At 48.5% G+C, this 13,196-nt stretch overlaps 1 protein-coding gene across 1 annotated transcript in view; it reads right to left on the bottom strand.

The window, feature by feature from the left end:
- ABCC8 (ATP binding cassette subfamily C member 8) overlaps positions 1-13,196 on the bottom strand; it is an 80,748-nt gene that overhangs the window by 42,110 nt on the left and 25,442 nt on the right. The window contains exons 8-10 of the mRNA XM_052652230.1: positions 11,870-12,025; positions 6,089-6,223; positions 5,606-5,768 (exon numbers count right to left, since the gene is read on the bottom strand). Of these exons, the coding sequence (XP_052508190.1) occupies positions 5,606-5,768; positions 6,089-6,223; positions 11,870-12,025 (454 nt within the window). The remainder of the gene's footprint in view (positions 1-5,605; positions 5,769-6,088; positions 6,224-11,869; positions 12,026-13,196) is intronic.

Here is a 13,196-nt window from a genome sequence, read left to right as displayed (position 1 = left end):
GCACTGATAAATATTTCAGAAGCCACGCGTCGGGGAGTCACAGTGAGCCATTTGTGCCTCTGGTTAAGTTCACCCCCTCCCCCTACCCAGGGCCAGGGGAGAAGCTGTCGGCTCACAGTGAAGCAGGCTGCACCTGGAAGAGCGCTATTCAGTCTGATAGCCAGTCTGAAGTCAAGAGAGGGAAGGAAAGCAGGTTCACAGTGTGTCCGGCACTGGAGGTGGTGGAAGGGAGGCGGGAGGCTCACAGCCAGCTGAGTCCTGCCTCCAGCTCCCCCGACACCGCCCCCCCGGCCACCCAGCACCCCCCTCCCCAGGCAGGCCAGGGTATGCATCAGCAGCCCACTGGGGCTGCACCAGCTGGCGGAGGAAAAGCAGATGCTGAAGAAGTCCTGAGAACCTGGGGAAGTCTGGAGGTCACCTTGTCTCCAGACACGGGCTGTCTGGGGCCTTCACCCAGGGGGAAAGAGGGAGCTTACGGCTTGCCAAGAATAGCCAGGCCCTGGGTTTCCAGGAGGGGCAGGTGCTAGGTGCTCCATGAATGGCAGAGCTGGGTTTGGCGGGGGAGGTTGTTTTTTGTTTTTCAGCACACAGTGTGAGGCCAGTCACATTTATCCAACGTGAACCACCAGAGTGTGGGAAGAGGGAAGGCCCCTGACCACAGACACTGGAAAAGACAGCAAACCCCTTTCGTTTAAGCTCCTTCAATGCCTCCCTGCCTCAGGAGGAAACCTGGCGCACAAGATGCAGCCCTATCTGGCCCTGTGATCTTTGCTCACAGCAGTGTATTTCAGTCTTAAACACACTGTCATCCTTTTCACTTCTCAGCCTTTGGGCCTGGAACATTCTTCCCTTACTCGGCTGACATACGATTCTTTGGGCATCAGCAGTGGGTTTCACCTACTGCAAGCCTTCCTTGACACCCGCCACCCCTAAGACTAGGTTGGGTGCCATTCCGATGGGTCCCCCTTTCTGCTCCTGTCACTCATGGCGCAGTTGCACATCTGGCTTCCCTGCTACACTGTTAGCAGCCTGCAGCAGGGACTGGTACTCCTTCTCACCACCTGGCGTCCTCCAGGCCCTGACACATAGTAGGTGCTCAGTCAGTATCTATTAGATATGGGAATGAAATAAATGAGGCCAGGGCCAGGAGTGCACCATGAAAGCAAACCCGAGGGATTTAGAACTGACCACAGGCATGGCCCCTGTTCACGTCATGGTCTCCCACAAGACGCGGAGGGCAAAGGCCAGGCAGCTCCTCTCTAATACCCAGGGCCTCAGTAGAGTCTGGAAGAGAGAGAAGGCTCTGGAATGAGCGCTGCACAAAGGACAGAATGAACGAGCAGCATGTCAGCTGGATGATGGTTAGGGCCTGGGACCCTTCTGTCACCTCTGCAGAGCTTGTTCTCCAATTCATGGGTGGACTGGACACCTAGAGCTACGTGGGTACTGCAAGAAAACAAGGGTGGGACTGACTTCTAAGAGGAGTGGGGCACAGCACTCACCCCCGCTTTTCCTCACTTGGTCTTCTACTTACTAAAAACTGGCCTGTGCCAGCTGCAGCCAAACCTCCTCCTGCATGAAGCTTTGTGTGCACTCCCTGTCCACATGGGCTTCCTTCTTCTCTATTCTCTGCCATTTATTGGCTGAGGACCTCAGAGAGTCCTTTCACTTTCCTGAGCCTCAGTCTTTCCTGCTGTAAAATGGGACAACAGGGGCACACAACTCACGGAGTTGTGAGGGTTAGTGCAGTCAGGCTCGCTGAGCAGCCCGTGCAGAGCAGGTCCTGTGGCTGAGAACTCCCAGCCACACTGTCTCATGTACGTGAGCCCTGACTTCTCAGCAGAGTATAAACTCCGTGAGAACAGGAGCACATCTTTTGGCCTCTTGGGTGCTTAACACAGGGCAGGGCTCGCTCAGTGCCATCTGAGTAACTCACACCTGTTTTTCTTCAAGAGGAAATACCCATTCTGGATTTTGATAGCAGGGAAACGGTACTCATTTCCTTGTCACCCCCCTGTGCTGACCTGCCCTGCACCAGCTCAGGGCTCCACACACAGGAGATCTCAGCGATGCTGACATTGAGACCATCAGATAGAGTGTCAGAGGTAACCTTGTCTGCCTGACAGTCTGACTGCCTGGTGTACGATGACCAGACTGAAAACCCAGCAGGCAGCACCACCGATGGGCCCCATCAGGAAACGCGACTCCAGGGCTCCGCTGTGGCACCAGGACCCCATGGTTGGTGCCAGAAGCAAGAATGAAAGATGCCCCATTACCTCAAGCCTAATCACCTGTGTCCTAATTCCAGGTGACAGAGAGCAGAAGGCAGGAAGTCCAGGAGGACGTAAATGAAAACACACTCAAAGCCAATAACTGCAGCCTGGCAGGGCCCCTAACCAGCCTCTCCCCGTCCCACCACCAGCCAACACAGAGAAACCCATCCCGGGAAGGAAGAACACCCAGGGAGCAGCACTTGGCTTTCCAAGCTCTCTCTCTCCGAGGGCTTTCCCTGTTCCCCTCTCTGCCTTCTCCCATGGACCAGCCTCGGCTGCTCTGTTTATCTTTCTAAGTCGCCAAGTACTGGACAGGCTAGGGGCCCTGGGCAGACCCCTGCATAGCTCCAGAGCCCCTGATTCCTTCCAGAGTCATCTCAGCTCTAGACAACAAGCAGTCTCCTTGCCCTAGGTCCTCCTGCCCCAAGCCCTGAGGGGGCCCATAGGACAAAGAGCATTTATTAGACAGGCTTCATTGGGCTAGCCCGGAAACCTAGGCATCTTATAATGCTGTTTACATAGGAAGCCATGTCCCAGCGGGATGCAGTTCAGATCACAGGAAATGAGCATACATTTCCTAGATGCAAAGGAGCTCCCACATGCCCCCGTCTATACAGTACGAGGCTGCCTCTACCTTGCTGCCGGGAATCTTGGGGACTTGGTGCCCCCAATTTCTTTACTGCTTCCCTTCTCTCTCTCCCACTGTAGCAACAGTGAGCCTGCCCCACTCCACCCTGCCACATTCTTGTTGGAGGGAGAAGCCCTCCCCTGCCTCAACAGCTGTTCCTCCCAATGGGGTGTCTGGAAGCCAGGTATCTGTAACTCACGGAGCAGAACACAGTGTGGGTTACTGTTACCATGGCCAGGCCCAGGGGTAGGCAGAGCTGATAGACAGGCTGAAGAAGGCCTGGGGTTGTGGACACTGGTTTCCCTGAGCTCCCCAGAGGCTCCTTCCCAATTTCTCCTGTTCTATCAAGTGCTCACAAGAGTCCCTTGGACTGCAAGGAGATCCAACCAGTCCATCCTAAAGGAAATCAGTCCTGAATATTCATTGGAAGGACTGATGATGAAGCTGAAACTCCAATACTCTGGCCACCTGATGAGAAGAACTGACTCATTTGAAAAGACCCTGATGCTGGGAAAGATTGAGGGCAGGATGAAAAGGGGACGACAGAGGATGAGATGGCTAGATGGCATCACCGACTCGATGGACATGAGTCTGAGTAAGCTCCGGGAGCTGGTGATGGACAGGGAAGCCTAGTGGGCTGCAGTCCATGCGGTCGCAAAAAGTTGGACATGACTGAGCAAATGAACTGAACTGATCAAGTGCTCAGCCCAGGAGGAGGCCACGGGGTCATGGCAGAGGAACCTGGAGTGTCTCGGTGAGGAGTCCAGGAAGCCTGCCATGCTCATCTCTCCATTCTGTGAAAATCAGCTCTTAGGATTTCCTGCAGAAAGATGCCATGGCTGGTGCCATGATGGTGGATGGCCTGGTCACTGCCGCATGGACCACGGTACCATCTGTCCTGTGCTGTCTGGGCGGACACAAGGAGGTGTCAGTGCAAGCCCTGCCCTGTGAGAACCTTCAGGCTGAATGCAGGCCACTTTGCCCCGCCAGACCCTCTCTCTAGGCAATGGACTGCCAGGAACACACAGATGACCCGAATCCCATCTCACTCCCCCGTGCCTCTCTGGGAAGCACAGTGCACCCTCCACTGCTGCCCACTGCTGGCATGCCCACACATATGTCTCTTCCTGGCACACCAAAAGAACCAGCTTCAGCTGGCGGAGGGGGTGGTAGTGTCTCTCTCTCCTAATTTCCTTCTTTGTTTCCCATTCTCATCAAAGCCCATTCTAGGTTGCTTCTCTTCCATTCAGAGACCACAGCCTGAAAACGGTGTTCCATTGTGTCCTAAGTTTTCTTCACCTCATTTAGGTTCTCAGCTCTGAGAGTCTCAGAGATTCCAGAGAATCTAGTCTGAGCCATGCTATTAACCTCAGAAGTGACCTCAGGGAGATACCCACTCTGGGCCTCAATTTCCCATCTGTAAAATGGTTCTCCCAACTTGCAAAAACATTTCCCATTTACTTATCCCTGCCACATTCTGTGTAATTTCCACAGATATATCTTTATTCACAAATCCCCTCTTCAGTTATGTGAATTCATTTAACCTGTACACTGAGTTCTTGCCCTTAATAATTTTTTCTTTGGGGGCTTCCCTTCAGCCCTTCCTACCAAAATGGCTCTTAAACTGGGCAGATCAGGGAATCGGTATGGGGTCTTCTAGCTGCTAAGGATCTACATCCTGATTATGTACTTGGGCAGTAACTGCAAAGAGGTGAGTCCGTGGAGCTACCAGACCAACTGTGGAGATAAACTTAGGCCAGGACTCCATCCACTGCCTGACCTCTATATGCTCGCTCTGACAAGGGACCATCTGAATTCAATAAGTGAATTTCTAATTTTGAGAAGTTCTTTTGTCTTTCTTGTCACTGTTATGCCTTGTGCCCTCCTTTAGCTCTTTAGTTATTTTAACACATATATTTTATTATCTCTTTCAAACTATTCTATCATCTCTAAGTACTGAAGAACTAATTCTATTTTTTGCATTTGCTGACTTTCACTCTGATGGTACATTTTTTCTGGTGGATTTTAATTTCTTTATTATTAGCTCATTATTTAACAGGAATGTTTGCCACTGGAGTCCTATGTTCTCTGGAAAATGGTTTTAATATGTCTATCTTCTGGGACCATAAGAGTTTTACGCGTTTTGGGCTTTTTTCTCTATTTTCTGGATTTGGGCTTCCCAAACCACTTGGCTAATGTAAATTCAGTCCCTATACCTGTAAGTACCTCAAGTTTGAGCTTTTGTTCTTTAAAGAGAAAACTTCTCACTCCTATGGCTCCAGGGAGACAAAAGCTTCCTTGTAGCTCCCTTAGGGCAGTGGCAGCTCAGCCTGACTTACTGAAAAAAAGTCCTCACACTTGGGAGAATTCAAAACTGCTGTTATTTATTCACTTATTGATGCCTCTCAATAACATATCAGTTTAGTAAGACATCAAAGACCACATCTATCTTTCTCATCACTGTATCTTGAGGGCCAGCCCAGTGTCCTGCACGTGGCAGGCGATCAATACAGTTGCTGGATCAACGGCTGAGAACACTGCTTTCTGGCAGCTCTAAGAGACAGTCTGATCATCCCTGGATGGGATGGTCCCAAAGGCTCCTGCTTCTGCACCCCTACTTCCTCCTCCAGCCCTGACACCCTATCCTGGCATGTAGGCAGCAGCACACAGTGCTGGCTGGTTGGCAGAGGCGGAGGGTACTCACTGGAGATGGAAGTGCAGATGGCAAAGGCCCTGAGGCTGGTCATCTCCTTCTTGCGGGTCATCTCGACCCGCGTGCGGAAGATGTTCTCCCAGGCATACAGCTTGAGCAGCTTGATGCCACGGAGCATCTCGTTGGTCTGCTTCAGCCTCTCATTGGAGTACTCCTGCCAGAAGTCCCCAGGTCAGAGGAGGGTTTCCTTTGCCCCCATCCCACCCAAGAGGAAGGAGCTGAGTCAATGCCCTCGCCGTCTTACAGATGATGCCCAGCTTCTGTCCCCACAGGAATGTCCCTGCATGAACCCTATTTCACAAAGAAACTGAAGTCTGGACAGCTGACGTGACCTGCTTAAGGCCAGTCATATTGTGGATGTGTGAGGGGCTGTTTGGCAGCACGTGGGGGAAGAGTGAGGAGACCCACCAACACGAGGGGAGACGAGTAGGGGAAGGATGGGGAGGGGGCCGCATGCACACTGTGGATACTTACCAGCGTGCTCCGCTGGGCCTGGGAGAGCTTGGTGGCCACGAAGTACTGGACAGGGGCCAGCACGATGATGACAGCCGCTCCAATTAAGGCACTGATCCCGAGGATATAGTAAAGGAGAATCACACCCACGATGATCTGAGGAAGGGTCATAGAGATGAGTTCCCTTTGACCTGAGGGCTGCCCTGCCAGGTCGTGTTGATGTTGTTCAGTCACTAAGTTGTGTCTGACTCTTTGTGACCCCGTGGACCATAGCCCCCCAAGCTCCCCTGTCCATGGAATTTTCCAGGCAAGAATACTGGAGTGGGGTGCCATTTCCTTCTCTAGAGACTCTTCCCAACCCAGGGATGGAACCTGCATCTCCTACACTGACAGGCAGATTCTTTATCACTGAATCACCAGGGAAGCCCCTGCCAGGGGGTACTGACAAAGTCTGCACTCCACCCTCCCCAACCCCACTACCCTAAAGTGGGACATGCCTTGGTGTCCAGCCTTCCAAAGTTTCCTGGGAGAAAGAAGAGGAGGTGTGACAGTGTGATTTCAGAAGGAGGGATTAATATGATGGGTTCGCACACAATCAGAGAGTCTCTGGACTGGCAACTAGCTACATTTATCTGTAAGCTTGACTGAGGCATTCACTCTCTCCAGGTCTACCTTCCAGATGCAAGTCCATCTCAGAGCTGAGGCTGCACAAAGAGTGACGGTACCTTTTGTGCAGTTTGCTGCTTATCGAGTTGATATTTCACTCTATTGGAAAAAAGTGATACCTGAGAAAAGGGGAAAAGAACTGCATCCGTGCCCGACAAGACCAGTCCAGGGTCTGAGAGTTTACTTTTTAGTCTAATGTTCCTGCTGTCTTTAATCTTTAATGAATCTGGTAGGTATTCTCTAAAAAGAGAATTCATTCTGCTTCTTGCTTTATGTGAGTGACAGCCGGCTTCTGAATATGGATGAGAAGTGTAAATTACTCTTGCCAGCCCCCAAAGCCTCAAGATGACAATTTCGCAGGTTGCCTTCAAAGGCAGACACTTCTAAATTCAGGGCTTATTCTAGAAGAACAGATGTGCTGTCTTCCTTAATTAAAAAGAAAAAAAAAAAGGTTAGGTTGGCCCTGCACTGCCTGAGCCCTCATCAAATTGGCACAAAGCTCCTGCACCATCTCAAGGACAGAGGGGTCGGTGGCTGACTCTGTAACATCTATTAATTACAGAAAGCCTCCTCCATTAGCGGGTTCTTAGGGGCTGGTAAATGACCCCTTCACCACCTACCTCCCAGTGTTCAACTGATGTTAAATGCTGGCACGGGCGGGCAGAGGAGCACATTAGGGAACATTCCTACTCTTGCTAGAACCCACTCCCAACATCATTCTGGAAAGTTATCCTTGGCATCCTCATTTGGAGGCAATCAGGTTGTCGTTCAGCAGCTTGGGTTAAAGATGGACACCACAAAAACTCTTAGGGCACTCCCAGAGCACTCCCAGGGCCCCAGCTGGGTGTAGGTATCTGTACCCACCACCACCTCCAAGGCTGGCAGCTGCTGGGTATGTGACCACTGCTGCCGCCGGGCTCATCCTCACACTTCGCCCACCCCATGTCATGCTCCCCAGACCCTCTGTCTGCTCTGTTCTTCTGCAGGGGTCTGAATGGACCACGTGGAAGAACACACCAGAAAACAGGGATTTGGAGTGCACAAAGCGAGTGTGGGGAATAAAAAGACTATTTTATCTCCTAGTCACAGGCCAGGAGAGCAATCTCGTGTAGTAGTGGGGCGATCACAGTCCAAGAGTCGGGAGCCCTGAGTTTGAATGCAGTCCCAGCACTTACTGGCTGTGAAATCTTAAGTCTCAGCTTCTTCATTTTTAAAGTGGTGATTTTAACTGCCCACTTAGCAGAACTGTTGGGAAGATTGCATGCTAAGTCACTTTAGTCACGTCCGACTCTTTGTAACCCTATGGATTGAAGCCCTCCAGGCTGCTCTGTCCACGGGATTCTCCAGACAAGAATTCTGGAGTGGGTTACCATGCCCTTCTCCAGGTTGTGAGGATTAAATGAGCATATATGATAAGCACGTATATAATACCTGGCATACAGCTGGAGACAAGGTGGCTGATCCTCCTTATTAAAATAAACAAACAAGCCTCATGGGAACTCTGTCACTAGGGAACCATAAAAAGGATATACCTGGGTATGGTGTTGCTACCAGCTTGCTGGGTTGCCCAAGGTAAGGCCCTTGCCCTCTCCGGGTTTCCAATGCTCATGGGATGAGGTGGCACAGAGGTCCCCACTATGGGCAAATTCCTTAACATAGTTGTCCATAAGCTTCAGGGGGCCCACAAAGCCCCCGAAATTGTAGGCAAAACATGTGAATGGACTTCTGTTTTTCTGAGGAGAAGGTTCATTACGTTTTCAAAACTAATGACCTATATGGGAAAAGAATCTAAAAAAGCGTGGATATAGGTGTATATATAACTGATTCACTTTGCTGTATGCTTGAAACTAACACAACATTGTACATCAACTATACACCAATAAAAATTATATAAAAGAAGTATATGTAGATCAGTGACGGTGTAGAGCTGGGGGCAAGCATGAAGAGTGACTCATCCAATGGGTATGGGTTTCTTTTTTGGGGTAATGAAAGTGTTCTAAAATTATGATGATGTTGCATAATTCTGTGAACATGCTAAAACCCACTGAACTGTGCACTTTAAATGGGTGAATTATATCTCAATGAAAGTGTTATTTAAAAGGCATATGTAATCAAAAAAAGATTCCAATCAGGGAGAGCCTTTGGGGATGAAGGAATGGGGCTCCTGAGCTCTCTTCAACACCATCAAAAGCCTCGTGTGCCCTGTGGATAACCAGGGTGCATATGGAATCCTGAGTTGGTTGAAGGGATTATATTAGTTCTGGTGGTAATACTGGGTCTGGAGGGCTGGTCAAAGCTCTAAGTGCAAAGGTACAGTCTTTGAGGAATTAAAAACAAAAAAATCAAGGTCTTCCTTGGTGGTCTGGTGGCTAAGATAAATGCAGGGGGCCTGGGTTTTATCTCTGGTTTGGGGACTACAGCCCATAGGTTGTAACTAAGGGTTTGCATGCTACAATGAATATTGAAGATCCCATGTGCCGCAAATAAGACCCAGTGCAGCCAAATGAATAAATAAATATTAGAAAATAAATGTAAAAAACCTAGAAAATCAAATGATACTTCATGATAAATAAGTATAGATAAGTAATCAGTGGGGCCTTCCTTGGTGGCTCAACAGTAAAGAATCTGCCTGCAATGCAGGAGACTTGGGTTCGATCCCTGGGTTGGGACAATCCCCTGGAGGAGGAAGGACATGGCAACCCACTCCTCCATGGATAGTGAAGCCTGCCAGGCTACAGTCCATAGGGTCCCACGGAGTCGGACACGCCTGATGCGACTAAACAGCAGCAGCAGCAGCAAGTAATCAGTGGAGGTAAAGATTCCTACCTAACTTTCCTCCCACTATGTTGTGAGGGTTAATTACACAAGTGAGAGAGGCTGGACAGGCCAGGCACAGGGGTTATTAGCTGTTAGTCAGTATTAGTATTGTTAGCAATGGTCCATATGCAATAAAAACTATTACTAATAGTAACAGGTTTGTAGCAGTTTGGTGGACAAAATCTCCTGAAATGAGTTGTTCAAGGGAAAACAAGTAAAACGATAAAAGATAAAATTGTAAATCTTAGCAGAGCAGAGGGGGCACAGGGGTCTGGGAGTGAGTAAGTGGGGGATAGCATATACGCCTGTTACCATAAAAAGGACCATCAGATTTTCTGCCCTACATCCAATCTTGTCTAGAAGGAAATGGCAATCCACTCCGGTATTCTTGCCTGGAGAATTCCATGGACAGAGGAGCCTGGGGGGATAGAGTCCATGGGGTCACATGACTGAGTGACTAACACACTTCTTCCAGTCTTGTCTAGCTGCCTCCCTATACAAGCCTCTTCCATTTTCCTTTAGTGTCTCTTAAATAAAAACTTTGAGTTTCCCAGGTGGCTCAGTGATAAAGAATCCACCTGCTAAGCAGGAGACGTGGGTTCGATCCCTGGGTCAGGAAGGTTCCCTGGAGAAAGAAACAGCAACCCATGCTAGTATTCTTGCCTGGGAAATTCCTCAGACAGGAGCCTGGCGAGCTACAGTCCGTGGGGTTGCAAAGGAGGTGGACATGAGTGAGCGACTAAACAATACTCTATGTCGGGCTCCCTGCTTGCTGCTTTGCTTACGTTATCTAACTGAATCATCAGAGCAACTCCAGAGAGTAGGAATTATCCCCTTTTTCACAGATGAGGAAACTAAGGTTCAGGATAGGTTAAGTATCTTGAACCCAGGGGGCCTGCAGACTCTCTGGGAATGGATCTGGGATTTTGGCTTTTGACCTGAGCGCCAGAATGAAGATTCACCCCCAGGCACAGGACAGGGGTCACAGACTCTGTGGTGGAAGAGCTCAGGATGGGAGAAGGAGCAGATGAGGCCAGGAGTCAGTAAATCACACCAAGGACTCTCATTCTATTGGAGGAGAGTGCACCTCCTGCAGAGCCAATCTCAAAAGTTGTCTCGCTTTAGAAAATGCCGTGTTTAAGATTTCCAAAATTAAAACAGGCTTATTGGAGAATTTATAAATGAATAAATTAAAAATCTGCAGGGCTTCCCTGGTGTCTCAGTGATAAAGAACACACCTGCCAATGTAGGAGACATGGGTTCAATTGCTGATCTGGGAAGATCCCACGTGCTGTGGAGCAACTAAGCCCGTGCACCACAACTATTGAGCCTGTGCTCTAGGCCCGGGGAGCTGCAACCACCAAACCCTCACGCCACAACTACGATCGCCCACAAGAGAAGCCATCAGAATGAGAAGCCTGTGCAATGCAGTGAACAGTAGGCCCCACTCACCGCAACTAGAGAAAAGCCTGCTCAGCAACAAAGACTCAGCACAGCTAAAAATAAATAAGATTTTACAAAGAATTTGGGAGAATGGCATTGAAACACGTAATATCGTATATGAAACGAATCGCCAGTCCAGGTTCGATGCATGATACTGGATGCTTGGGGCTGGTGCACTGAGATGACCCAGAGGGATGGTACGGGGAGGGAGGTGGGAGGGGGGTTCAGGATGGGGAACACATGTATACCTGTGGCGGATTCATGTTGATGTATGGCAAAACCAATACAATATTGCAAAATAAAAAATAAGTAAATTAATAAATTTAAGTGAAAAAAATAAAAAGAATTCATTTCTTTAAAAAATCATTTGTAAGCCCCCACGAGGCCCTTTAGTTCTTCTTTTCCTGTGTGGATCTGTGCAAACGCATACATATGTGTATTCCAATTTAGCAGGAAGCACACTGTGAATACTAAAAACACATCATGCTTTTAGATACATGACTAAAACACACTTAAAAACACATCATGAACACTTTTCAATGTAAGTAAGTACTTTGCTATAACACAACTTTTATGTGAAAGTGCTCTACACATGATTATCCTTCAGTTTTTATTTTTATTTTTTTAAGGTTGGCTGCACTTTTAAAGTCTTAGTGACCATTGCCTTCTTTGATTATCAAGAGAGACGCCTAGACCCCTTGGAGAGTGTGAGGCAGTGTAGACACCCAGGATACATGGATACACCCATGCAGATCCCAAGGAGGTGAAAGGTATAGGCAAACACGGAATGGAATGGCAGGCTCTTAGCCACCAGGCATGCACCAGCAGATTCCGATTTTGTGTCTCCCAACTCCCAGCAAAGCACATATCCCTTACCTGTACTGGCATGGCCCAGAGGTTTGGGCACAAGAAGAAAAACCACATGAGCTGGTTGGTGTCGATGGCTACCAGGTTACAGATCTGCCCGGCTGTCATTTCCCCCATGGATAGGTTGGAGGTGGACAGGTGCATAATTTTATTGTAAATCTTGGTCTGGAAATGAGAGTAGGGCGTTTCACATTTGTCATCATCAACCCCCTAATCACCTCTCCAGATGCCAGGTGTCTCTAAAGTGCCAGGGGCTTTTCAGGCATCCCCCCATGGAGCCCCAGAGCAGCCCTGTAAAGGGCACCATGAGACTGTTCCAGTTTTAAAAGTGGAGAAGCTAAGGCTCAGAGAGGTAAAGGGCTTTGACTACAGTCCAAGCAAGTCAGAGAGGCAGCATTCCCATGAGGAATCCCCAGCAAGCAAGACCTTTCCCTTGGAGACAGGACTTAATTGGCTTTTAAATCTTAAAAGCAGATTTTCATGCCCAGTTGTATTCTTGATTTACTGGAGGCCAGTGGAGAACATACTTGAGAGCCATAAAAATGATGAAAGGTGGCAGCCATCTGTTTTAATGTGGTTTCTCCAATGGCGAAAGGGGTTTGCTCTGGAGCTAAATCCTGTCTTAATTGAGCCTTAAAATAAACACAAGGGTTCAGCCTGGGAAGGTCTTATGTGAGACAAATGTGTATGTCGATCAGCCCAGCACTATCCCGAGTCCAGCCACACCCGAGGACCTTGTTCTGTCTCTCCAGGGCACATGAGGAACAGCCACGGTAATGGCTTCCCATGAACTCTGAACCTAAAAGCTCTATGTGCAGAGCAATTGTGCCTCCCAGAAAGATGGCAATTTTCAGGCTATGTGTCCTGAAACAAGGAAAAATGCATTTCTGTCTTCATGACCTGGGGATGTCTGCTCTTGAAGGAAATTCTATTGTGCATTCTGTTGTAAGGTGGATTCCCAGCCCTTAATTCATCTTTTGTGTAAAGCCAGGCTTTTTCATGGGACAGGTCTGCTTAAAGCATGAACTTCTTCTGTCTTTTTTGAGTTTATGTACACCATGGTTGAGGGTTAAAATAATGGCAATGACATTTTTTGACAGATCTAGGCTTATCTTAAGTTATATGCAATCAATTTTTAAAGAATAATAATAAATCTAGTTTCAGTGAAGTAAGAACATAAGTAAACTAACAAAGAAAGCATTATTAAGTAAAGACAAGCATCCACAGAATTACACAATGAAAACCTGATATATGTCAAAAATTATATACAATACAGGAATTTTGCTTTATAACCTTCTGTGCAAGAACTGTGGTTGTTCTCAAACTCACGAAGACA

The sequence above is a fragment of the Budorcas taxicolor genome, chromosome 15, assembly GCF_023091745.1.
Source record: "Budorcas taxicolor isolate Tak-1 chromosome 15, Takin1.1, whole genome shotgun sequence".
Classification (NCBI taxonomy): domain Eukaryota; kingdom Metazoa; phylum Chordata; class Mammalia; order Artiodactyla; family Bovidae; genus Budorcas; species Budorcas taxicolor.
This window is presented reverse-complemented; position numbering and strand designations above follow the sequence as displayed.